The sequence below is a fragment of the Cyprinus carpio genome, chromosome B15, assembly GCF_018340385.1.
Source record: "Cyprinus carpio isolate SPL01 chromosome B15, ASM1834038v1, whole genome shotgun sequence".
NCBI classification, from domain to species: domain Eukaryota; kingdom Metazoa; phylum Chordata; class Actinopteri; order Cypriniformes; family Cyprinidae; genus Cyprinus; species Cyprinus carpio.
In genome coordinates this window covers 16,032,692-16,059,056 of record NC_056611.1, presented here as the reverse complement: position 1 = coordinate 16,059,056, position 26,365 = coordinate 16,032,692, and the positions used below count along the sequence as shown (strand labels likewise).

Genomic DNA, 26,365 nt, shown 5'->3' with positions numbered 1-26,365 from the left:
GCATTCATGTATATCTTAGCATTCATGTATATCTTTGACATCAGCTCGTCCTACATTAAAGAATGGTAAATCTCCAAGCAGCAAAGAAACTAGGGAATGTTAGGATGAGCAACCCAAAACCTAAGAATAAAAATTCTGTCATAGTTTAATAACCCTCATGTTGCTCCAAACCTGAATTACTTTTGTTCTTCTGTGGAACACCAAAGAGGATATTTTGAAAAATGTCTTAGTGTTCATTTCTATCCATACAATTAATCTTGTTTTGGACTTTCACAATTATTCTTCAAAATGTATTTTATTTTCACCCCGAGTGAATAGGGTAAAAGCAAATAACTAACAGATATTACCATACTTACCCAGTTGATTGATTACATTAGAAATTACAAACATTTTTTGTATTAGGTTTTCTGAAATGGTATGTTTAAATATGCAAATGAGGTGTTATCTAATTAAATATGCACTAATAAAAAAACTTAAAGTGTATTTTGGATGTTTTATTTCTACTAGTCTGATATATATATATATATATATATATATATATATATATATATATATATATATATATATATATATATATATATATATATATATATATATATATATATATATATATATATATAAAACATATATACTTTTAAGATATTTAGAAAAATACCAAAATCTCAAAATTGACATGCACGACATGAGTGTTTTTGCCTCTAGTGTCTACAGTCACAGTACATCATCAATAGTGTGGGAATGTATACAGTACAACTCACACAGAAGTCACTTTCAAACCAAGCTTACTTTTAGGCAGTCTGTGTGATCAACTTGAACCCACTGCGAAAACATATGCCCTCACATGGAATTCACAAAAATTATTGATTTTCTTTTTTTTTTGGTGAAAATTTGCGGAACCAAGGTAAATCTGACTGCACCTAACTAAACATAATGATGAGCAATTCAAAAACTGTCAGATAATGATTCAATGCTCAATGCAGATTTCAGTCCAGTTGGCTGGTTTGCAGTGAGCGCTGTTCTGTTAGCATTCACAAAGGGCCCTGGACCAGCAGTGGGCAGACCTTTGCAGACAACGTCTGTTTGCCATCCAGACAAGAAAGAGAGCCAAACATGCCAGCAAACAGCTGGCCACTGAGCTGATAATCACCACCAGGGCTTCAGTGTCATCTGTACAGCATTAACAAACCAAATCAGACCGACAGTTCGGCTGAAATATTGTAATAAGGTAATAAAGTTGGTAATAAGTTACCTGCTGTTTCAGAGAATGATGAATTGTCTGCTTCTTTCAAAACAGGGCCGAAAGAAATGCGGTTTCCCGTGCTGCTGAAGATGGCCCCTGCTTCCTCTCTGAGATGCGCATTTCGACTCTGAACGCACTGCTGAGATGAGAAATGGATAACCAATAATGTCATCATCCTGAATTCAAGCCATTATACAGGGCAGAAATAAATCCCCTGAACTTCTGCATACTTTCAACTTGTTTACAAGCTCGACGAGTTATTCTGTTAGCTTACGACCACTTCACTTTCTGTCTTGCAGTGACAGAGTAACAAGCCAGGGAAGATCATTTATTTAGAAACTGCAGACGCTGTCATCAAACGAGGGAGAGTAATGAAAAGTAGAAATATTGAGACCTCTTCAACAGTGATAAATGATCCCCAAGTTTTCATCTGTGAGGCTGGGTTCAGACTCACCTTCTCGCACTCAGAACGGTTCCTCAAACACACGCTCAGGTCACAGTGCAGGTAAGCGGTGGAGTAATTGATCATCTGGAAGAGACTGATGGTGAAGCTGGCGCTCTTTGACAGGACGCTAGGAAGCAGTCTAATGCCATGAGGGTCTATAGGCAGCCTGAGGGAGTTCACATCAAAGAGTCGCATTAGCTCTGATAGTGCGAACAAATCTAAAATAATGAACTTTCCCGGGTGATGCAAACAGAGGTGAAACGTCTGGTGCTGAAAAGCATGAAAATTAAATCCTGTGGATGGAGTGCTATATGCAAATATCTGATGGTTTTTAATTATAATAACAACAAGAGCAGTGGTTTACTTTTTAATCCAATGTAAGACGGATACAGTTTCTGGGTTATTTGAACATTATTTCACATAAAAAAGGCTTATTTTAACATAATTTATCTTATTCTTTCATTGGCATAGTGCAAATAGTATATTTTTGTACATTTAAATAAATGTACCATTTATCAATGTGCGCATAACTCTATTTTCTACATTTATTTTACTGATGTTGTTGTGAACAATTCAGCCATGAAAGTGTTTTATAAAAAAAAAAATTTGGGCTTCTCCAATCATTACTCCACTAAAATAAAAATAAAAATTTAAAACACATTCAAAAAAACTAACTACCATAATATAATAAAGAACACATTTAGTGTTGTTTTTTTTTTAAGTTTATTTTTTTAACTAAGTTAAGTACTTTGTGTAATTGTCTGTACATTGGTCTGACCCATTTATGTGGCTCTGCAGACCATCTGTCTATCAGCCAATCATAACGATGTGACTTTTCACCTGTATGATGTTAAAGAATCCAAAAATAAAGAATACTAGGATTAAATTAAAAAAAAAGTATCTAATCTAAAATTCTTAGATACTACTTGTACTTTTTATGCAATAAATGGCATAAAATAGTGTAAAAGTACGCAAAATGGGAAGCACTGACTGCTCCCTCTGAACTTTCATCTGCTGTTTTCCAGTGTAATTTGAAAAAATTACTTCCTTATTGATTTTATTTGATGAAACAAGATCTCCCATGTCTCCTCTAATTGAAAACCAATGTTGTTAAACGAGTACATTACTGTACTTCCAAAATACTGAATTTTAAAAGAATTTACCTCACAGATGTTTTATTTTGATAAAAGGTTTTGTACATAAATTTGCTGAAAGTACACATAGTGCTGTCTCTGGATATTTTGGCAATGTGCTATTGGCAACATAGCCGAGAGACTCACAGAAAGTGAATACTTCACACACCAGCAGGGACACAGACATCAGCAGTTTACTGTACTGCTCTAACAGCTCGATATAGGGACATGCTTTGCCCGCGATATTTATAGCTTTCTCAAGTTTGAGGGAATGTTTCTTAGCCAATCATTATAATGCTGTTCCCCTGTGATAAGGTGACCAGTTAAAACGTAGCTGAGTCATATAAACAGGAACTAATGCTGATGTATTAAACTTCCACATAAAAATATGGAAGACGGGATCCGTATAATCCTGCCATGCTCTGACCATGAAGCTGATTTGGTACCATAATGTGAAATGTGGCCTGGTTCATGGGCACCATGTGATTTCAGTTAATCTTAAATAACCTGAGAGGTACACATTACCTGGAAAAAATGCAGCAGGTGGTGTTAAATTCATCAAGTCTGACGGTGGGCGAGAGGCAGCAGGATTTTATCTCTAGGTTCACCTGGCTGTTATTTGTTTTGAGGCTGATGACGACGCGTAGGTTTCCGAGGGCAGGGATGAGATCTCCGGGCATGATATCTCTCTCCAAGTTCAGACTCATCTCTGCTGTGTAGTTGCCAGTGCCGCAGATATCATCTGAGATTTGCGCCAGACTGGAAGAAGACAATCAGACGGTCAAAATCCAATTGAGTGCGGTGAAAATTAATCATCTTGACTGCAGTTTATCACCATGGTGGCACCTCTATAGATTGCATCTGTACTCGTGGAGCTAAAGTTTATTCAGTAAACTAACAATCCATCCACAACAATAACACACATACTTCTTTTCACTGATATCAGTAAACTGAAATAAAATGAGTGCAGTTTTCTAAACAAACATGTAAATGTTTTGTTTTTCAATTACAAACAGTTTCAGATTTTTGTTAGTTTTGTTTTTGTTTTAAATTACAGTTTTAGTTTAAATTTTGAATTTATTCAAAGCTAATCAAATTTATTCATAAAGCACTTTTACTAAAATAAATTTACAGTATGGAACAAAAATAATACAGCATATTAGACAAGGAGATAAAAATTTTAAAATAAACACCACAAATAAATCTGCTCTATCTATCTATCTATCTATCTATCTATCTATCTATCTATCTATCTATCTATCTATCTATCTATCTATCTATCTATCTATCTTATGCTGCTGATTGATCTAGCACTACACAAATGCTAATAAAACTGTTTGTTTTCCACCTGAAGAGTGATTTAATAGTTGTCTGTCATTACCCACTGAGAGAATCGGGTGATATAATCCTCCTCTTCCTGTTTATCACTGGCAGTTCTGACATGAACTTAGCAGATACCCCTGAGTCACTTCCAGCAAATGGACCAGTGCCATGTGAAATATCTTCACTCCCTTCCCTGGACTGTAATGAACCTTTGGGGAGTGATTGTGTCTCTGTACTTGAGAAACTCAAATCCGTGTGGACAATAGGAGAGAACTTTTCCCCAGTAACAGCAGACAGCGAAGCCCGCCCAAGGTGTTTTTGTACATCTTCTGTTGCGTCTGAACTGGACATTTCATCAGAAGGAAAGTTTGATTGCGTCGTTTGTGAATGCTCATTCACTGTTGAGAAAAATTCAGTCTGGTTTTCAGCTAAAGTCACATGCTCTTTATGCAACACATTCTGCATATGTATAAGATCCAAAGGGAAAGTTGGTGAAGTTGTTCCAGTGAATGATTCAAGGGGTGACGTGTTCAAGGCCCCTTCTATTGTGTGCCTACTGATGGCAGAAATTGGGCTGGTTGTCATGTTCTTAGGATGCTCTTTAACTTCTGATAAATTGACAAACATATGAAGCGAATCTTTGTTATTGTCAAGTCCATTTATCTGCGCCACTGTCTGCTCAATAGATACTGACGGAAGAGCAGAGAAGGTCAAATGTTGTTTAAACTCTGTATTTGACAGAGCAACAGGGGAAACAGTAGTGTGAATTGGATTTGAAACAATCCTGTACGAAATTGACGTGAACAAGGGTTGATTCATGCCAGCAACGGAATGACTGCTCTGATCATGGTGTTTCAGAGTTGTTGGTTTAACTGTGTCATCTCTCTTCTTTAAGTTTGACTCAATCTGAAGTCCAGATTGTGATTGCGGTGTTTCTGTGAGGAATTTCTCTCCAGGGTGAGCTTCAATGAGCTGCTGGACTGATGGGATACTGCTAACTGTGTAGCTGCCCAAAGAAAGCGTCACAGTCCCTCTTGGGTTTTTATGTTGTTTGTCATCTAATGGCAATCCAATGTTTCCAGTTGTCATCGAGTGATTTATAAAGTCATACTCACTATATCGTTTCTTAGAGATGGATAAAACTGTTGTCACTGTATTTTGTGATTTACTGAAGGTTGTTGTTAGCAGAAAGGACTTCTTTTGTGGGACTGCATGAGAGATTTTGGCAAAAGACTCCCGGGGTTTTAAAAACATAGTTGTTGTAATAAAGGACTTTGTTGTGGATATGTAGTTGTTAGGAGTCTGATGTGTTGGGGGAATGCTAAAATGTGATATGTTTTTGTTGATTGTGGTTGTGTTTATTATTTCGTGTCTTGTTAATATGTTTGAGATCATGTTTGGCCTCTCCGATATGTCAGATGGGGCTTTTTGGTTTTGGTTCACAGAGTCAAGTTTGGTAAAGTCTTCCATATTTGTGAATCTCCTCACAGTTGCATATGTAAACAAAGGTGGAATCGGTTGAGTTTGAAGCGATACAAAAGGCTTTAATCTCTCTGAGGGAAAATCATTTAGAGAATGTCGAGGCTGATGATTGCTCACTTTGAATATATGAAACACATTCTTAAGCTTTGTCAGAGGTGGAAGAGGCGCCTCTGTAGATAATTCATCAAACTGATCGAGCTGTTTTGAAGCATCTTCTTGAATTGAAAGGGTTCCAGGAGCAGCAAGTGAACTTTGAGTCTGTTTCATGAACATTCGCTTATCACTCGCAGTAGTTGCTTCCTCAGCGTTGGTTAATGAGGCAGTACTAAAGGCCATCAATTCACTCAGCCAAACTGGAAAATCATCCATTCTGTTACGTTTCTCCATCACAGAGATATTAGATGTTCTGGCTCCTTTGGTACAAAGATGTGACATTTTGAGTAAAGATGAAAAGTTTTGAGCGGCCAAAGAAAGGTCACTTTTATTCAGACGATGAAGGAAACTTGTTGGTAAAGTTTGGAACGTTGGTTTAATTTGACGCTCTTTACTTGATTTGGTGTGAAAAACTGATTTGCTTTCTAGTCCGTCCCTCGCTGAGACAATTCTATGCATGGAATCAGATATCAACTGTGAGGCCCCAAATTGTTTTGTCACGTGCATTTTGCCAGCAGCTGTTACCATGTTTGAAAAAGAATTCAGCGTGGTTGTGTCTGGATTCTTTGCAGGGGTCAGCTTTGAAGCGGAGAATAGAAACATTGAGTCTGGTTGCTTTAGTGACACCCTGAAGGGTTTGGGTCCATTGGTGCTGGGATTTTTGTTGCTTTCTGCCATTTTATTAACTATTACTTGGCTGGCTGATTTCACTTGTAATGGAGTATCAAGGATGAGTGAACTTGGTGAAAGCAGATTCCTCTGTTCTTTTGGCTCATGCTCAGATCCATTTCTTGGATTTTGACCAAGCTCAGTGGTTAAAAGCCCTGAACCCTGCAAAACTGTAAAATGCATAATGGTTGAATGGTTCTTATTCAAAGAAACCTCTTCAGTAGGATTCAGAGGATCATCAGTTTTAAAAGACTCCAGAGTCCAATTTTCAGTCTTGTTTTCGCCCCATCTTTCCACGCTCTTGTTTGACTCCCCAAGGTTATCAATTACTGCTGGATCAGTGGCCGATACCATGTGAATGCCATTTGCAGGCGAAGGAGTAATAGACTCCAAGACTCTTTGATTCTCGCTTTCCAGCGAAGCGTGAAAAAAAGCAGACATCTTTCCCCTGCCTCTGGACAGATGAGCAGCAGGCGCCATAGTGTCATTCATCATTGACTTAAATTCAGCCTCAGCTGAGGGATGTAGCCTCTCCTCATCATTGGAGATCAATGAGAGGTCTCCATCAGACTGTAACGGCCTCGCTGCTGTGCTGTCCTCATCCGTGGAACGTGAACCTGTACCATAAGCTAAGACAAAGCTCAGCCCATTTAAGGTAATTGCATCTTTATCAGTGGTTGTGGTTGCATTTACTGTACTTGAGTGCTGCTTCTCATGTGGCGTATGGAACAAATCTGTCCCTGGAGAACCGATAACAACCATAGTCAAGCGAGCAGGGCTTTCAGTGGAAACTTTTCCACCATTGTCACTGGAGCTGTTTTGCTCATCTGATGACATAGTTGTTATGAAGTTTGCGCTCTCGGTTTGTAGGGACTGAAAGCCTTGCAGGTCCTCCTCCTTAGCGCTAACTGAAAAAAGCAGAGTTGCAATTTTGCTTGTGAGATGGCTCATAAAATACACATAAATACCTATAGTATAAACAGTTCGAGAGCCATTAAAATTTTACGACTGAATACACAATATATAGATGGTTGCAGTTAAAATTATTGTATGCATAAAGATTGTTCCATAACATAATACAGATAAGCAAGTTGCAACCTTTGCCTTAATTAATAATTCAGTACTCTTTTTACTGTGTCTCAGTGCTGTCACTGGGGAAGCATCCTTTCAAAAGGTACTAATATGCATTTAGGGGTAAGCAAACAAAAAGTGTATCATCCTAGTGACAACTTTTGTATATATATATATATATATATATATATATATATATATATATATATTTTTTTTTTTTTTTTTTTTTTTTTTTTTTTCTTTGAGAGAGAATGTAGGAAATTAAGAAATCTGTGAGTAAGTTGCTACCACAGAAAAGAAAGTTTACAGTACAGAATTGCACACATAAAGATGGGCCCACTGTAAAAGCAATTGATTTGAAATATTTACCCTGCATTTAATCAATATTGCTCTTATATCACAATTAAATATATTTTTATAACATTTAATGTATTATTATAATATATTAAATGTCATTTTAATTATGTGAAAATATCAAAAAAAATTATATATAAAATATAAATTTTATAGAAAAAATTAATTGCATGATTTTATATAATTTTAAATTCTAATTTATATCACTTAGATTATTTATATTATCATTTTAATCGTAATTATATACATATGTATTTGTAGTGATACATATATAATTAATTAACACTATTAAATATTAACCCATTAAATATTCAATTAACAATAATCTTATATATAATTATTGATTTTTTTATTATTAAAACAAAAATTCATACAACCATTAATATTACAACTATAGTTTATAAACTTTAATCAATCATTTCTTATGATATTTGCTACTGCAAAATCACTTAATTGTGCTATCGGTAGTCACTTAGGAAAAACTTGTACATACCTGCGAGTCCAAAAATGAAAAATATGAAACCAATCCCCATACTTAATCTTCTCTCTTGGTTTCTTTTAAGCTACACATACATAACACCATAATGAAGTTCTGTTGAGATGCACTACACAGGATACTATCCAACAGAGCTCACACTACACTCTCTGCAGGAGCCTGCTGTGAGCTTTACCTTGCTCTCTAGTCATTTATAAAGTAGATTAGATTACTGACACGTGAACAAAAGCATGCTGAGAAAAATAAAACGGATTTCTGCGTCAGTAGAATCACAATCTGGATTTCTGCGTCCCTCATCACCCTCATCGTGTTTGACTGAGTATAATTTTTCATGCGCGCCTCGGCTTGTGTGACCTGCTATGATAAGGTAGTATTCGAGTCATCCATTATAACACAGATTCAGATAAGACTTAAATACAGTGTAGAGAACTTGTAGTTTTCATGTCAATTCACCTTCAGGTGAGTTTACACATTTCCTTCACCAGAAAGATTAAAGCTTAGTCTAATCCACTCATGGTCAATAACGTATCTGTGTGCCAAGAACTACAGCTGGGTAGAAATTTTATTTATCTGCACCACTGTTCACTTGCTGAAAAGTTCAAAGACAAATGTCTCTGGGGCCTGGTTCTGTCTTTAATATAAGAATATGAATGTAGTTTAGAAGGCTAAAAACTCATCTCTTCTGTGAGCACTTGACCGTATCCTGCTGACTCTTAAAAAAAGTCTTATATGGTTTCACTATTTCTTAAAACCCTTCTTGTTCTAGAAAGTACTACTCTAGACTATGTTTGAAACTTTGTATTGTTAGCACCTCTCGTGTTATTGCTCCTTATGATGAATCATCTTGTTATCTTACTCAGTAAGTTGCTTTGGATAAGTGAATATATGTAAAATGTAGAAATATGATATTAAAGGCACTGTAAGCTATTCTTTACATTTTCGCTACTACATGACAGATATCACTGAAATCATGAAGTAGGTGTCTTGAGAAGTCACACCTGTCTATTGGCTCTGTAAACAGCAAAACTGACTAACCTAAATGTATTTTGTGAATATAAACAATTTTAAATTTTTGATGGCTGCAACACACAACACACAATTTGGGACAGAGGCATAATAAAAGTGAAAAGGTTATAGAATATCCGAGTTAAACTGATTTGAAACAGTCCACAATAAGCAGGTGAACTGGTAATAGGTCAGGGTATTATGATTGGGTTTATACGGAGCATCCTGTCTTTGCCAGCAATCCTGGATTGTGGCTCACCACTTTAATTCAGGGAATCCAGAGAAATCTTAGTACGTGTAGGCCAAGGCAGGACACCTCAGGTGAATGTGTGTGACCTTTGAGCCCTCAGATGGCATTGTATGAGAAACTGTCATGCTGCTGCGTGAAATATAGCAACATCGGGAGTACTATGTAAACCTGTTGTCACTCAACAGTCTGCAGCTGCATCAAGAAATGCAATTTGAATGTCTGGTACTCAAGGATAAATCTGCCATCAATTCTAGGCAGAGATGCCAGCAAATTCTCTGAGCCCGAGGTCATCTAAGACTGTCCAAAAGATTTGTGCTGTGGTCAGATGAGTCCACATTTCAGCTAGTTTTTGGGAAAAACAGACAGTCCCAAAGACGAAATGGACCACCCAGACTTTAATAAATAACAGGTGCCAAAAGCAAACGTCTATCATGGTTTGAAGGTGCATCAGTGCAAACGTCATGAGTGACTTGCTTATGTGTAAAGGTACCACTGACATGGAGGCATATATTAGGATTGTACAGAGACATATTAGATGACATCTTTCATGGAAAATCCATGGTTATTAGATCAAGGCAATGCTAGATCTCATTCTGCATGTGCTACAACAGCGTGGTTTCATACACACATGTGGATGTTACTGACTGGCCAGCAGATCTGTCTCCTATTGAAAATGTATGGCCCATCATGAAAAGGAGAATCCGACAACAACAACGGATTGTTGAGCAGCTGAAGTCTTGTACCAAAAAATTTTGCTAGCAAAACTTTGAAAATCACTATCCTCAATTCCCAGATGATTAAAATGTGTAATTAAAAGGAAGCACACACACACACATATTATATATATATATATATATATATATATATATATATATATATATATAAAACATCAGCAATATGCTTACAAACAGTATTTTGTCAGAAAACATAGTAACTTTTGAATGGACGTCAATGTTGGCTAATCAACCAAAACTTGGGTGGTTTAATTAAAGGAATACTGTAGTTCACCCAAAAACTACTTTTTCCAAACCTGTATGATTTACGTTCTACTGTGAAACACATAAGAAGCTATTTTGAATAATGTGGCTAACTATTCCATAGAAAAAAGAAAGTCATACAGATTTGGAACAACATAAGGTTGAGTAAACAAAGACATTTTCATTTAATTACACTTATCCTATCCCTTTATACATGTTCTGGGACAAATCTGAAGGGTTGATGTTCCATATTGCAGTCTGTTTGTGAAATCCTGTCCCAAAATCTGGATTACACTGTCAGACTCATATCTGCTAAACCCTTATGAATTGTAATAATATTTATTTTTCTTATTACATCATCAAATGCTTTCTAAAGCTATCAAGTCTGCAAAGATGAGCAGGTTTTAACCATAATTATCTTCAAATGCAGTTTTATTAATCTTTTTCATTTAACACATGAGAACTAATATTAATCCATTTATCTACAAACAGAGCAAAATGTAATCAAGGCAACACACTCCCCAAGCGAGTCATTTGGGATGAAAGGAAACTGAAACGTTTCTAATATCGTCCTAGGGCAACATGTTCTCTACAACAGCAGATAACAGAGTCACGTCAATGTGAATTCTCTCTAATTAAAACGAACACAGGAAACAGCTGCATAATCAAGATAGGCCTTAAGGCATGAGAGTAATTTGTGGCCTCACTTAAGATGAGCATCTTAAGCTGTGAAGCAAAGGACAGCATTCATCTCTCTCTCTCTCTCTCTCTCTCTGTCTGTGTGTGTGTGTGTGTGTGTGTGTGTGTGTGTGTGTGTGTGTGTGTGTGTGTGTGTGTGTGTGTGTGTGTGTGTGTTTGCTTGTCTGTCCTGAGTTATGGGGTCATTTATTGAGGAACCGAATGAGTGGTAGTGGCTCACATGATCAATCTCACACAGGAGTGAAGGATTTCTAAACCATGGAGCTCCCTGAGTTTCTCCATGTGACTGAAAAAATCCAAACAGAGATATACTGTATCAAACCAACAGAATTGGGTTCTTTCTTATTTTGACCACACAATGAACTCTGAACAGTCAAATATAAAACCAGAGCTAAGAATATGAAATGCAAACATGCATGAAAACGTCAGCCAGTTTGCTCTGCATACGAAGTAGGTTCATTCGTACTGTGTAAGATTTTTGGCAGCGTCTGTACCTTCCACTGTTTTCTGTCTAAAATGTCTTTTTTAGGATGCACTCTGATCTCAGAGGTTTGAAATCTCACTGTAAAGATTCATGCTCTGAGCAGCATTACCTCTAAAAAGTTGAAAGCTCATCAAAGTTGAATGCTGTAAGATTTTGACTCCTCTTTGTTGGATTGTTCTTGTTTGATGCTGACTGGGAAAGTAAGACACCTCAAGAAGACTTAACTAACAGAGTTGCTACTTTTTCTCAGACCTGAGCTTGTGGACGCTTCATAAATTAAAGATGAAGGGGAAAAAAACTCAATAGTTCTCTAGGTCAATGAAAGTATAAAGGCCCAATCGGTAAATATTTAAAGAGATTCACATCTGTAAAAGATCTCATTTACAGCCCTAAAATGAGACTAGAATATAAACAGATTTCAAATGCAACAAACAAACATGCTAATATCTGAATCAACTCAAAAACTGTAGATCTGAGGTGTTTCAATTCATTATGCATTAATTATAAGGAGGCATTTAAGGAGTACACAGGAGTATCACTGCTGTGTATAAGTACATTAGCATTAATGTTAATCAATATAATACAGGTGACTGCAAAAGACAAGTCAGTCTTAATCATACAGTACCTGGGCTCTATTTTGCACAGCTTTCCAAGAGTAATGGCTGCATTCTGCCGTATGGCTGCTCTTTTGGTGTCTCCAGCAGCGTGTAGCAGCAACTGCACACAGTCTGTGCCTAGGAGGCCACTGGCAGCTCCATCCACTTCTAAGCAATGGCCCACACTCATAGCTGCGTTCCCCACCACCAACTCATCAATACCACCCAGGAGTTTTCTCAAAGTGCACAGCCCTGAATGAATAAATGTGGGTAGCACAAACGCACATACACAAAGTCACCGTTAGGCCACAGAACTTAAAACATGTTACTGAATCCAATCCTCTGCCTCCCTGACCCTCAGAACTCACATTTGTCAAGCTTTACCAGCTCTTCACAGGCCTGTGGGATTGAGGCAGTGAAGACTGTCAGGGCTTTAATGGAGTATCTGGAGCTCATCTCTCCTCCTACCTGACAGGACAGAAGGACAGACACACAAGCACATTTCAGTTAAATCTCTACAACAGCAACCACAATACTCTGCTGAGAAAAACCAACCCACCATGTCAACAGAATATAAGAATGTGTAATGGTGGAGGCCTCAAAAGTTAAACCCCTTACCTTGTAAATTACCCTGTAATTTTAAACACTATTTAGAAATAAATTAATGAGTATTAAAATATATGTATTTCACTTACGTTTTTTTACATTATATTTGATACAGAATTCGTTTGATATGATCAGGCTATAATGGGGATTTATAGATCACAAAAAAAAAAAAATCACTTAAAAAAAATTCTATTGATCTAATTTCATAAAGCCTTTTTTGTTTTGATTTGGTTTTAATGTCATCAAATGATAGAGAGATTCATGATGTTTTCTAAATACTATTTAAGAATCCAGGATTTACAGGAATAAAGCATTTAAACCTTTACATTTTGTATTTTGTTGAACAAATACAACAGACAGATAGATCATTATGAATAATACAGTAAATAAATAATGGTAGCAAACAATGACAACAAAGGATGAACCAGGTTATTTATAAACAATTATTATAATTAATGGTAAAATAATTAAATAATGTAGCAAAATTGTACATATGGCTTTAAATTAATTCCAGTGGCAACGAAGGATGAAACTAAGTAACTAAATAAATAAAGGCAGAACAATTATACATATGGCTTTACATGACTTTCAGTTCCACCAAAAGATGAAACCAGATCACAAACAAATATACAAATGACTAAACAAACAAATAAATAAAGGTAGCTTTACATTACTTTCAATTCAAAAAAAAAAAAATGATGCTAGTAAAATATGATAAATAGGTCTTAAATGATGGCTTAAAAAGTAATTATTTAAATTAACTAAGGAAATGTGGGTTCTTGGCTGATTTAAGCATAATCTCTACCATCTTCAATATCTTTTATCTAAATTTAATTTGACTTTCTTTCCTTACAGACACTATACTTCTGTAATTCTAAAACCTGAAATAAGCTCTACCTTCAGAATCTTCAGCAACTTCTTCACTATTCCATTCCATACAACTTCTTGAGTGGCATCAGAAGACATCGGGAGCAGAACGCTCAGCAAACCTGCAGATCTCTGAAGCCCAAACAAAACAAGATAACGTGTTAGATACCACAACAGGATGGATAGGACATTTCAAAAACATTAGGCTGTAACTCCAAAGTATTTTGTGGCGGCTGTTCAAGCTGTATCACAGCAAATTCCACCACGAGGTGAAAACAGTCAGTTCCATTAAAGGCAAAGTTCCTTCACCTTAACTGTACCTTGAGAAACAGCCTGACTGGAAAGACATGAAGCGCCAAGGCTATACTTCCGTGCATGCAAAATCCTTCTCTTGGGGATGTTAGCCATCTAAGGACATCCATATATTTAAACTCTGAACTTCCATTTTTGATCCCGTAGAAGCCATATGTGTAAATGTTTTGTAGAGTTGCTCTACAGATGCTAATACGCTGGGCTCCACAACAACCCGCATCCTGCATGATGAACATTTCAATAATTAATGTGCAGAAATCTACAGTTCAAATGTTCTGGTGGCTCCAGTCATCAGGGGTTGGGTTAAAGCTTGCCTTGGCCTTGCTAAAACGAATTCAACTCACTGTGATGACGCCTCCAGAGGAATCGCTCAGCAGGTCCAAGCACCTGCTGCTGGCCCGAACAGCGTGCGCTCCTGTATGTTAAAAGAGAGCCAAAAAAACATTCTCTCCAATTTTCCTTTGGTGTTTCAGACATGATTGCAACATATGGAGAGGAAAGGCGCTAACAGAACATTCTGCCTATCCAAGGCCCTTTGGATACAAAAGTGCTTGATGTTTCCGATGAGGGCTGGCCCAGAGCCCACCGTATTAAACTTCCTGCTTTACCTGGACAACTTGAGAGGGATTTGAGGCTAAGTTGATCATAAAACCCAGGAGGGGATAGAGGACACTTCTACATTCGCAGCCGACACACCGCTCCTGCAACCAAAACAGAGCTTTATCTTGACAGTGCAGGAAATTAAATTCATGTCCTTTTGCAGTTTCAGCGTCTGTGGGAAATGGCTGTTTCACAGCTCATGCAACAAGATAGCACAAGGAGCTTAGAAACAAACCCTCCGAATCAAAATTCACAGTGCAAGACATCATACATAATTCAGCAATGCTCAAGGACAGAGTATTTGGGAGCTCAGTCGTGATGTAAAGGGTTATCATCTCCAAGCTTACATTTGCTGGGAGAGAGCATCTCCAAAATTCGCTACATCCTGCTAACTTTATACTGATGACATCATCTAGAGACATGGTCCCAATCACAGAAATCACAAAAGCCAGTGTCTTGTGGCCATTTGTCATGATATTTGACTACAAGTGCATCGGAAAAACAGTATTAGCTGAAACGGACATTGGATGTTTTTAATTATATAAAGTCCACTACCATTCAAAAGTCTGTGTCAGTATGATCTTTTTGTTTGTTTAAAAATTAACATATTGTTATTCATAAAAGATGCTTGAAATTGATCAAAAGTGCCAGTAAAGACTTTGATAATGTTACAACATTTCTATTTAAAATAAATGCTGTTCATTTGAACTTTATATTCATCATAGAATCCTGAAAAATGTATCATGGTTTGCGCAACAAAATCAAGCAGAACAGCATTTTAGAATGATTTCTGAAGGATCATTTGACACTGAAGACTGGAATAATGACGGCTAAAAAATATAAATGTGACATATTACAATTAAATTGTAATAATATTACACAATATTATTGTTTTTAATTTTTCTTCAAATATATGCAGCCATGATGAGTGACTTCATAGAGAAATATTTTTTTACATTTTACCAACCCTATTTAAAGCTAAGTATGTAATTAGTAAGTATTCTAATAATTATGAATTTTAATTATAAAAAAAAAAGACAGAAGAAAGTTTTTGTCTGTCACCATTCATGATAAGACATAATAAGAAACAGCTCTCATCATACTAGTATTAATATTATAAGTACATTTACTTATCATTTGATTTAACTGGGTGTCTATATGGAGTGTAATCTATGTTGCACTGAAATGCAGCAACATATTTGCTTTCTCTGAAGACTGGGGTCTTTTGGGGCCAGTAGACAAACTCTACATTATTCTATCATGCTGTATAGTAAAATAATAAAATCAAAACTAAATAGCATGTGGGGTCTTTGTCCTAAAGATCAAAATGAGAGTCTACATGTGCTACACTTTACCAACTTCAACATGCAGGAAGAAGGTTTAGAATGCTGAACTACAGAATGAAGAAATTAAAATGCTATATGGAAAATATATTTTTATAATTATATGACTGTGAGATTACACAAATATTTTGTTACTGTGGTCCTACAAGTTATTTATTGTCATATATCTTCTAGTTGTGATTGATAATGGTGGCCAAGTACAATCCGAAAATGTCTGAGAAATTAAATCAATTAAAGTATTATTGATGACAATATTATATGCTATTATAATTTAGATTATTATAAATAGTAAGAGGATGACTATGAATGATGTTTCATAATACATCACCAGCAGATGTTCAAGAGGAAGTGCAAACACTGCTGTGAAGTTCTCCCTTGACTGAATCTTAAATCTGAAAAAGACAAACAACAACAAAAAGTTATTAAATAAAGAAACTAACTACTAACTAAATAAGCTCAACAAACTTAAATCCTCAGATAACCCTCGCACAGTAACGCACAAAGAGCCAGAGGAGCAAAAGATAAAAAGGCGTCATAATGTGGTGGGCGGTGATCCAAGCAGAATGATTTCAAATCTCACGTTGCTGACGCTCAGAGTAAAACACAAGACAAGACCAATATGCCTAAACATCCTTATCTAGAATCAAGAGAGCCGCTTGAATTCACTGAACACTTTTCATGGACTATCTATCAAACTGCTACGCCATTCTCATTTCCCTCTGTGCATGAAGTGACTGTTTAATTCCGTCTCCTGGTCACCGGGAGCACCTTATTCTATCTGTAAGGTGGTGAATGACTAGAAACGGCGAGAAGCTGATCTCTTTCACAGAGATAAATAGAGGGAATTGTGAATGTGATGGATTGTTTTGTCTTAAATGTGTTCACTTTGCGTTCTCAAGGGGTCTGGGCTGTTGTGCTGAATGAATTTAAATGTGTCTCGATTTAATATGTGTGACTATGATGTATGGGAATCTAATGGACTCTCAGGTGGGTCGTGCCCAAGATTTCGTAAAAAGGGGCAGTTTTACTGTCTCTGTTTCAGGCATTCATCAACTTCACATGAAAACAGGGCATGTTATATGGTAAGGGCAAATATATTGATTGTGTATACTTATTTTCTGCAGCTAAGTTCTCCAGAACTGTAAGCGCCAATGCGGAGCTCGTATCCCAGCAAACACAGCTCATCAGGTTCCCCGCCATTCTAAAGGGGACAGATCGCATTCATTACATGCTCATTAAAAGGACTTTAATAAAACATGCAATAACAGCAGGAGGTCGTCTGCATGCTAGCTAATGAGATGAATCACAGAGATCATAGGAGCACCACACTTAAATCTGCTCTACTTTATAAACAGCACAGGAAGTTGAGAAGAAATTGACATCGAAGTGGATTCAAATAAATATTAGGAAATATTCTAAAAGCAATATTAAAAAACATACTTATATAATAAATTAATCATGTTGCTTAAATATTTAATTTAGTTATCCATATTAATATATTTAATTTGTCTATATATCTATATTTAATTGAATCCATTTTATTTCACATAATTAGTCATGTCTAAATGGCTCGTCATGTATTATGTTGTAAATAATTATTTTAATGCAGATAATTTTGTAAACAATGCAATGCAATGCATTCAATATGACAAAAAAATACATACTGGGTTAAATTCAGGTTGTCGATGAGCACGTCTCTTCCGTGTTGAGTTTGTGAGTACATGCTGAGCAATTCCAGGCTTTCCCTCTGTATTTCACGTACCGGTGATGCCAACAGCTGGACCTTGTGTTGTCTAGTACTGGGACACTCCATCAACAGCTGCTGGTTCTGCTCTGGGAGGAACACAATTATGGATAAGGTTTAATAAAGACGAATGCACATTTAGTTGACCAGTTAATGAGATTATAACTGAAGGGCACAAACTACTTACTAAAGAGACTTTTAATGTGGGAGGCAATAACAATTTCACAGCTAGCAGGCTAGAAAAGGATAAATTGATTTTGACTTGGATTTAGACAATTTCATGATTGCTCATTAAGAAGTGGGGAAAGGCTGAACCAGATAAAGTGGTGTCCAAACAGAGAGAGTTTGAAAGTATAAAAAAAGAAGTGTGCAAATGGGACAGATTTTTTTCCCTCAGCAATTGCTTCTTTCATTTTCAAGGTCTCTGAATAAGATTCATATGCTCACATGCTGCATTTCATCTTACCGTTTCCACTGCAAACTGTCCTCCATAATTTGACGACGGACATACATAGATCAACTGCATATGGATCTTTTGAATTCTGTGAGAGACAGCTAAATACAGAAGAGGAAAAACTGAAATACAGTAAATACATTTCAGTCATGCACTGTAGATCAAATTTTAAAGTGACAGTTCACCCAAAAACACAATAATCTGCTTTTGCATTCTTTTTAAAGCTTGAAAGTTCCGTTCCTCATGCATGTAAATGTATACTGGCACATTCTTCAAAAACTGTTCCATGGGAGAAATAGTCGGTTCAGTGTTGTTATTGTTAACTAAAACTATTAAAAACAGTGTTTGTTGAATTGAAATAAAGCTAAAAATAAAAAACTAAAATCTAAAAACTTTACAGATTTTAATGAAAATTAGAAAAGCCTTAACAAATACCTGCACTAAAATGTTTACGTACTAACATTACAAAAACTAAAAATAAAACAAAAATGAATTACAGATAAATAAAAATATTAAGAACTAATGCAAAAATAAAAAACATAACAAAATAACTAAAACATACACTAAAATGAAAATGAAAATTCCAAAATATTAATAAATATTATAAAAGTACCCAAATAATAGTAAAATAACATAGATTCAGGTTTGGAATGACATGAGGTGGCATAAATGACAGAATGAACTATCTCTTTAAACAGACATGTTTTAAAGATGAGAGACCACATGTGTGGAAACTGTATGAAACAAACACAGCGAATCTCCCAAACAAACAAACCAATCAATCATTGTCAAACACAGATAAACCCTTTCAATTTCATTCTGGTGGTGGAAAGGAAAATTCCAACACATGACATGATCATACAGCACAGCCAGATTACACATCTGTTGTTTAAATTGCATTCAAATTAGTCAATTAATTTTAATAGCATACTTGGTTGGAGCAAGACAACTGATAAGAGGAGAGAAAGCTGAAGATGCAATCAATCATACATGGATTATGCATGCAAACTTTATGATACTACAGTAAGATCTTCTCATACAATTCAAATTAAACCCAACTTCTAGAGACCTTTACACCACGTCAGCCATTTTCAAATCTGCAAAGTACATTCTGACCACAAACTGTCAGGTTCACGTCTTTAGCAACCTTACCTTCTTACAGTGTTATTGCCATTAATGATACTGAAGTCATTGTTTAATCTGAATAATGTCTGCCCAGTACCTGTGAGGAACACCAGATAAGGTCAGTGTTGGTAGGTGTGTAGTGAGAGCCATATATCAACACTAAATCCCAGTAGCCAGACTTAGACACACAATATGCTCCGTTCAAGGGCAAAAGAGAGTGCAAGGAGAATGATAAACAAAAGCTCATCAAGAATAAGCCTTATCTACACAAAGGCAGTGTTCATTCTGTGGAAATACTAGAAATTAGTTTACAAAGAGCTATTCAAGTATCTTACTTGCACAAAAAAAAAAGACAAAAAACTTTCTGTCTTGGAGTGCTTTCAAGATTTTGCTGCACAATGTGCAGACCCATATTTTACAGATTTTTAAATTCTAATATTATTTCAAAATAATAGTGTTTTTACTATATTTTTGATTGAATAAATGCAGCCTTGGTGAGCAGAAGAGGCTTCTTTCATAAATATAAAAATCATAAAAATCTTACAGACCCAAACTTTTGAACACTGGTGTATATTAAGACAAGAGCCAATTGTATAATAAAGGTAGATTTAAATTTCATAAAATTTTATAAATGCATGCAATTTATTACTAAACAACGGTTTGATATTTTGTGTGACCTTTTGCATTTGATTTCATAATAAATATATACAATTTTGGTGTAGCCAGTTTTGTGTTTCAAACATAAACTCAACCTAAGAAGCATTCACTAGGGTAAAGTGAATTTCGATAACAAGCCATGGTTCTCCCTTGTATATAGTATATTTTATCACAATCTAAATGGTCAAAAGGGTCTGCTGCAGTGATCTGTGCAATGATATATTGGCACAGAATCAGAAATGAGCAAAAACACAAATAGAAAGATAATGCACACATTCACTAACAAAGTCTAAAAGCCTTGAGCTTGTGCTTGTGATAGGACTGTGTCTGTCCTCTGTGGCTGATCATGAGGATTAGTTTCCTCATCATGAACTGCAAATGAACCACAGAGCAGAATCAATGAGCCCTCCGCACAAAATTCCTCACTCCTCTCCTCTCCATATCGATCCCGAGTGAAAGAAATATCGCCCTGGTTGCTGGAGCAACACTGGGTAAACCAAAGCCATATTTCACACAAATCTGAGGTTCAAAACTGGACGTAAACATTTGTTCATCCTACAAAAACCACTGGAGTTCAGTGAAAATTAAAGGAATAAATAAGAAAAAACACCAGCATCTGATTAAAAAAACAAAGGATTCTGAATTAATCATGCAAACTTACAGTCTTTAATAGCCTGTGAGAGCAGCTCCAATCCACCACAGTAGTAAAGATTGATCTCATTGGGTCTGTCGAGCTTCTTCAGCAGCTCTGGTACTGCCATGGCCTGCTCCGTTCCCTCCTGTAGCTCTTCCCAAGCTGTCTTTTCCTGGAGAGATGTCTTCTCTTCCAAATCCACTTGTCTCAGATAAGCTATTGTAATGCAAAGTAATATGACTGCTTAAATTTTTTTGAAAATTCATGTGGAAATATTCTATTAAAATGCATAGAATGGGAATCCATAATGCAATTATTCCTCTTGATGCAGTATGTTCAAAATCAATTTAAATGAGCAACTAATGTTCTAAAAACTGCTGGTGTAAGCATGTGACGAGAAGTGTGAGAGAGACTTGTGTTAAAACTACAAGTGAATTCAGTTTCTTCTTGACAAAAAGGTACATATCCAGACAGAGTGGATACTAAAATAATAGCGATGCTAATCCTACTCTGGTGCTAAAGCATGGATCTAAAGTATATTGATCTTGCCTTCCCTTGTGACAGATCCTCACAGCATTTTTGGATCATACCTTTGACCATGGTCTCACGCTGTGGCTCCATCTCCAAAAATTTTCGATAGCAAATCCTAGACTGAAAGTGAAGCAAAAGCAGCAGGATGAAAGGAGAGAGGTCAGATAAATTGAGAAATGTAAGTGTAATCCAGATTTAGACTTGAAAGGACAGAAGGACTTCTATTGAAAGATAGTTACCTGTTTGAAATCCTTGAGTGCTAGGTGAGATTTTCCCATGTGTACATAGGCTTTAATACACTACTTATTGCACTATGAACAAAAGTGTTATATATTCATTAGCCACTTGAAAACAACAGAAAATTGCATTGAAGTAATCAAGTACAATCAGTAATTAGATTTATTTTGTCCCAGTCTATTGCTTTATTGGGCAAATTATTACTTTAGCCAATCTATTACAACTTTTATATAATGAAATATTTTAAAATCTCAATGAAAGCTAATTTGGATACCTTTTACGGGCATAAAAATTCATCCTATTTAAAAGGATGAAATATGTGGAAAGAAAACCTATTAGGTAGCTTGGAAAAATAATTGTATTTTTATTTAATAGAAAAAAAAATATTAAAAAGTAAACTATTTTTGTACTTAAAATATTACATTTGAATACCTTTGGTCTGCTAAATCACAGTTATATGGTGTGACCACTGATCTATAATAGAGAACATATATAGATCAGTGGGGGTGACCAACATGCAGAATCATATAAATAAAAAACAGGAAATGATATCATAGAGAGAACCCCTGCAGACCATCATGACTATGTCAAGGTCAGTAAGTCTCAAAATATAATTAGAACTTTTTATTGCAAAGTTAGTTCTGTTTGAAATGATATAAAAGTGTTTAAAAAAAAAAACATGAAACATGAATGCAAAAGATTACATTAAGAACACAGCACTACGCTGGCATTTTAAACTAGATTTTTAAAAGATTTTTCCTTTATTTATTTTTTTAATCCTAGACACTCTTATTTGTTACTGACCTAATAGACAATATGTTGGATTTTCCTTAAGACCATATGTATTTTTTTATATATAAATAACTCTTATTTAACTTTCTAAAAGTTTTCCAAAAGCAAAAACTATTTGGCACAGCTCAAAAGGAACTTCAACCCAATTTTCTAATGCTGTGCAACTATCCAGTTCAATAGACACCGCACTATGTAGCCTGCTGTTCTCACCAGACAAGGTAGGATGAGAAACTCTCTGCTTCGGCTGACACTGAAAAATGAGAGGGCACTTCTCTGACCTCTTTCCCAGTGTTTTACTCACCCTCAGAGCCCACTCACAGTCACTTATGGCCTCCTTATATCTCTTCAATTTGATAAAGGCCTACATAATACATGAATGTAAGAGACAATAAAATCACAAGAGGAGCAGTCTCACAGGAATAGCAGTTATGATACTGACTTATCAGATTATTGTACAAGAACTCATTCTGAAACATCAAAGTACCTGTGCTCTGTTTGTGTAGAGAGCCTGCATGTCACGCAGCTGGTCCAAGCCTCCAGTATAAAGCCGGACAGCCGTTTCGTAGTCGAAAGCCTCACTCCCGAGCTCCCTTAATGCTGCGGGGTCAAACGAGGACAGAGCAAATCTATACATTGCAAACTGACAACGCAAAACAAAAGGTGCCCACCACTGACTTTTTCTTCCTTCATCTTTCTTTTCTCCTCTGCATCTTTTCTAATATCCTCAAGAAATTCTCTGACGAATCGAAGGGTACAACAAACCATTGCAAGATTTATAATAAAAAGACAAGAAGTGAGGATGAAGGTGAGCTAGTTTGTATTGACTTTTGAATCATTTACAAGACTTCAAGGGCAGACATTCAAGTTTTATTCTTGAAACCAAATTATTCAACAGAGACTGAAGTCTTGTCAACTGTTGAACCATGAACAGATGAGAGACTTCAATACACAAAACTACCTGGATTTTGCCTTGATTCATACTGTAAGTTCTGAAAAGAAGACAACAACATTGTTATTCGCTTTTTGAAAGATTAGGCATTAATATAAAGCATGTAACAGTCACTTCGTTTATTACTGATAATAATACACTCTAACATTGAATCAAAATGCTATAAAAGTGTTTTATTCATTCTTATGGTATTCCTAAGGCAGACTGTACCGGTGGCCTTTTTTTTTTTTTTTGTTTTTGATGAAGGATTTTTGTTTATAACATTCTTATTGATTTTTGTTTTACATGGTTTCTGCTCCAGGGATGAGATGAACTGATCTGCCATAGCAAGTTACCAACTTATCTGCAAATAGAAAGCACCAAATTCACATTTTTCAAACTCAAATTACATTTATCTCACGATTGAATAAATATGTGCACCACGGTCATTAAAAAAAACCTGAAAGTGCAATGTTGTATAATTATATTCCCTTATAAAGGCAGCGTAGAGGCGGAATATGGTTTGTTAACAAACAGCACTTACTCATCTGGTAAACATTTCTCAAAAACCTTTCGATGTCGTCGCTATCTGGAAAATTCATGCTTAGAAACGTGTTTACAAAGCACACCAACTGAAGATTTACCTAAAGAAGGCAGTTTTGTTTAAGAAAGTGTTTATTTGGTTATATCCAATGTTTTCTCAACTGCAAGCTGAAGACTGTCTGAAAATCATCACCATGCCCTTGTGCAAGGACAGAACCCACTCATTCCTTCAGAAAACATAACTTTGAATTACTGTTGAAATGTACAAAACCAGAGCTCTAGTTATGTTTGAGGGTTTATGGGAAGATATGAAGGTGCTCCGGTTTATTCGTGAATATGAACAATGTCTGATATGTAATCCAAAAGCAGGCATACTTAAAAAGATTTAAAAAAGAATAATAATAAAAACATTTCTTGTTCCTTTACTTCGCATGTTGTTACTCCAGATACTTTATTGATCCCTAGAGGGACATTCAGACACAAAATAGCAGCTGTATTAAATATGAATATCAGAAAAACACCACTATAATTACATGCAATGCAATCAAGCAAGACAATATGGTGAATACAATGGCATATATGCGTATAAGTAAACAAGATTGTTAAAGTTGCACTCGAACACCCAAGAAGTGTAGATGGACTGTCTTGTACTGCTTTATAGTAAACAAAACATGGCAGATATGGTTTATGTGCTGCTGAAGCCTAACATTTTGCTTTGTTAAATCTATTTTAAAATCAAAGTTCAGGCCATTGTTTCACTATATATTCTGCAAATGCTTGTCTTTCTTTTTATTTTAGTCGTAATCTAATACCAAGGGATACTCCACCCCAAAATGAACATTTTGTCATTAATCACTTAGCCCCATGTCGTTCCAAACCCGTAAAAGTTCAGTTTGTCTTCGGAACACAATTTAAGGTATTTTGGATAAAAACCGGGAGGCCTGTGACTGTCCCATAGACTGGCAAATAAATAACAGTGTCAAGGTCCATAAAAGGTATGAAAGCGTGGTCAGAATACTCCATCTGCCATCAGACGTCCAATCTGGGTTATATGAAGCAACGGGAACACTTTTTGTAAGCGAAGAAAACTAAAATAACGACTTTATTTAACAATTCCTTACAACAATTAATTTGCTCTTCTGTATCATCCGCACCACAAGGATGTGCTGTTTTCTTTCAAATCAAAGCTAAATACACGTAGAAACAGCACATCCTTGTGGCGCGGCTGATACATAAGAGCATACGCAGCATACGGTGACATGGAGAGACACAGAAGAGACCGTTGACAAAGGAATTGTTGAATAAAGTCGTTATTTTTGTTTTCTTCAGCTCTCTCGTGAACACACATACAACTGTTAGCGGAAGCTAGAAATGATGGTTTATAGAGTTTTAAATATGAACATTTTTCTTACACAAACACATCACTTCACTTTAGAAGGCCTTTATTAACCCCCTGGAGCAGTGTGGAGCACATTTTATGATGGATCCACTTTATTGGACTTCAAAATCTCAACACCCATTCACTGCCATTATTAAGTTTGGAAGAGCCAACACATTTTTAATATAACTCTGATTGAATTCATCTGAAAGAAGAAAGTCATCCGGTAGGCTATATAAAGCAAAACCATCATGGGTGAAAAAGGTGACAAAGACGCGCAGACACCAACAGCAGAAGGGTTAATTATTTAAATACTTAACTATTTAAATACTAAATTAAGTTATTTTAATGGTAATAATTCATTAAATAATTAGACATTTTTAAGATTTAATTTGTGATAACTTGCGGCGTATCACGTGTTGACTATTGACAGAGATATTGTCAAAACCACCAAATATTGGCAATATTAAGATGACTTAATATTTCCAATTAATGTGGGCCTGTAGCATTTTTCTTATTATCAGGTTTATTATTAGGTTACTTTTATTATTAAATTACAATAAATTTGCCCCGCAATAATTTCATAGCGCATCACCGCATGACACACTGTGAGGATAATAAAAGATAAGTTTATTAGCTTACTCCTTCACTGAATTTTTTTTTTGAAAAGGTTTTTTTTATAATGAATTATAGACCTATAATTAAATGATTAACACTGCTGTCCTCAGTGAAAATTAAGAGCAGCTGTTTCATGCACCAATTTTCAAAAATAACATGTTTAACGCAAAACAGTACATTTCTTCTCATGTTTTTCAAGGGCCACAAGAGAAATATTAAGGGAATAATTTAAGACCGTTATATACATTAATTTATAATCTCTGACAGAATATGCACCGTTAATGCAGCGTTAGAAAGCTCTGTCCATTTTTTACTTTCACTTTCTCCACAGTAAATTGACTGAGGTTAAGAGGTTCACCGGCATAACTATTCTGGTGCAAATTTGTGTCATTTGGTGGAAGCTAGTCAGATTAGGTAGATACCAACATGGTCAAATTGTGTAACATGCCCTTATCCTCAAAAATTACATTAAAACTGCATTAAACAGAGGCCTGCTTGTTGGACCTATGCAGTTTTATGTCAATTTTAATGTGTTTTCTTATAGCCATTTTATAAAACTTTTGTTCTAGCTGTGCTGAGTCACCACCGGAAGCAAAACTAGATGCTCTAACCCAGTCCA

The 26,365-nt window shown here is 35.8% G+C and overlaps 1 protein-coding gene and 1 pseudogene across 1 annotated transcript; both read right to left on the bottom strand.

Moving 5' to 3' along the window:
* Window positions 1-912: 912 nt before the first annotated feature.
* Window positions 913-9,026, bottom strand: LOC122134108. The gene is made up of 6 exons (XM_019075160.2): window positions 8,364-9,026; window positions 4,200-7,353; window positions 3,344-3,577; window positions 1,695-1,851; window positions 1,250-1,379; window positions 913-1,167 (listed from the first exon to the last, which is right to left on the bottom strand). Exons 1-6 carry the CDS (start codon window positions 8,401-8,403, stop codon window positions 1,022-1,024), a joined length of 3,861 nt encoding a protein of 1,286 aa, XP_018930705.2. The 5' UTR covers window positions 8,404-9,026; the 3' UTR covers window positions 913-1,021.
* Window positions 9,027-11,513: 2,487 nt separating this feature from the next.
* On the bottom strand, window positions 11,514-26,110 carry LOC109103549 (annotated as a pseudogene).
* Between the last annotated feature and the right edge of the window lie 255 nt (window positions 26,111-26,365).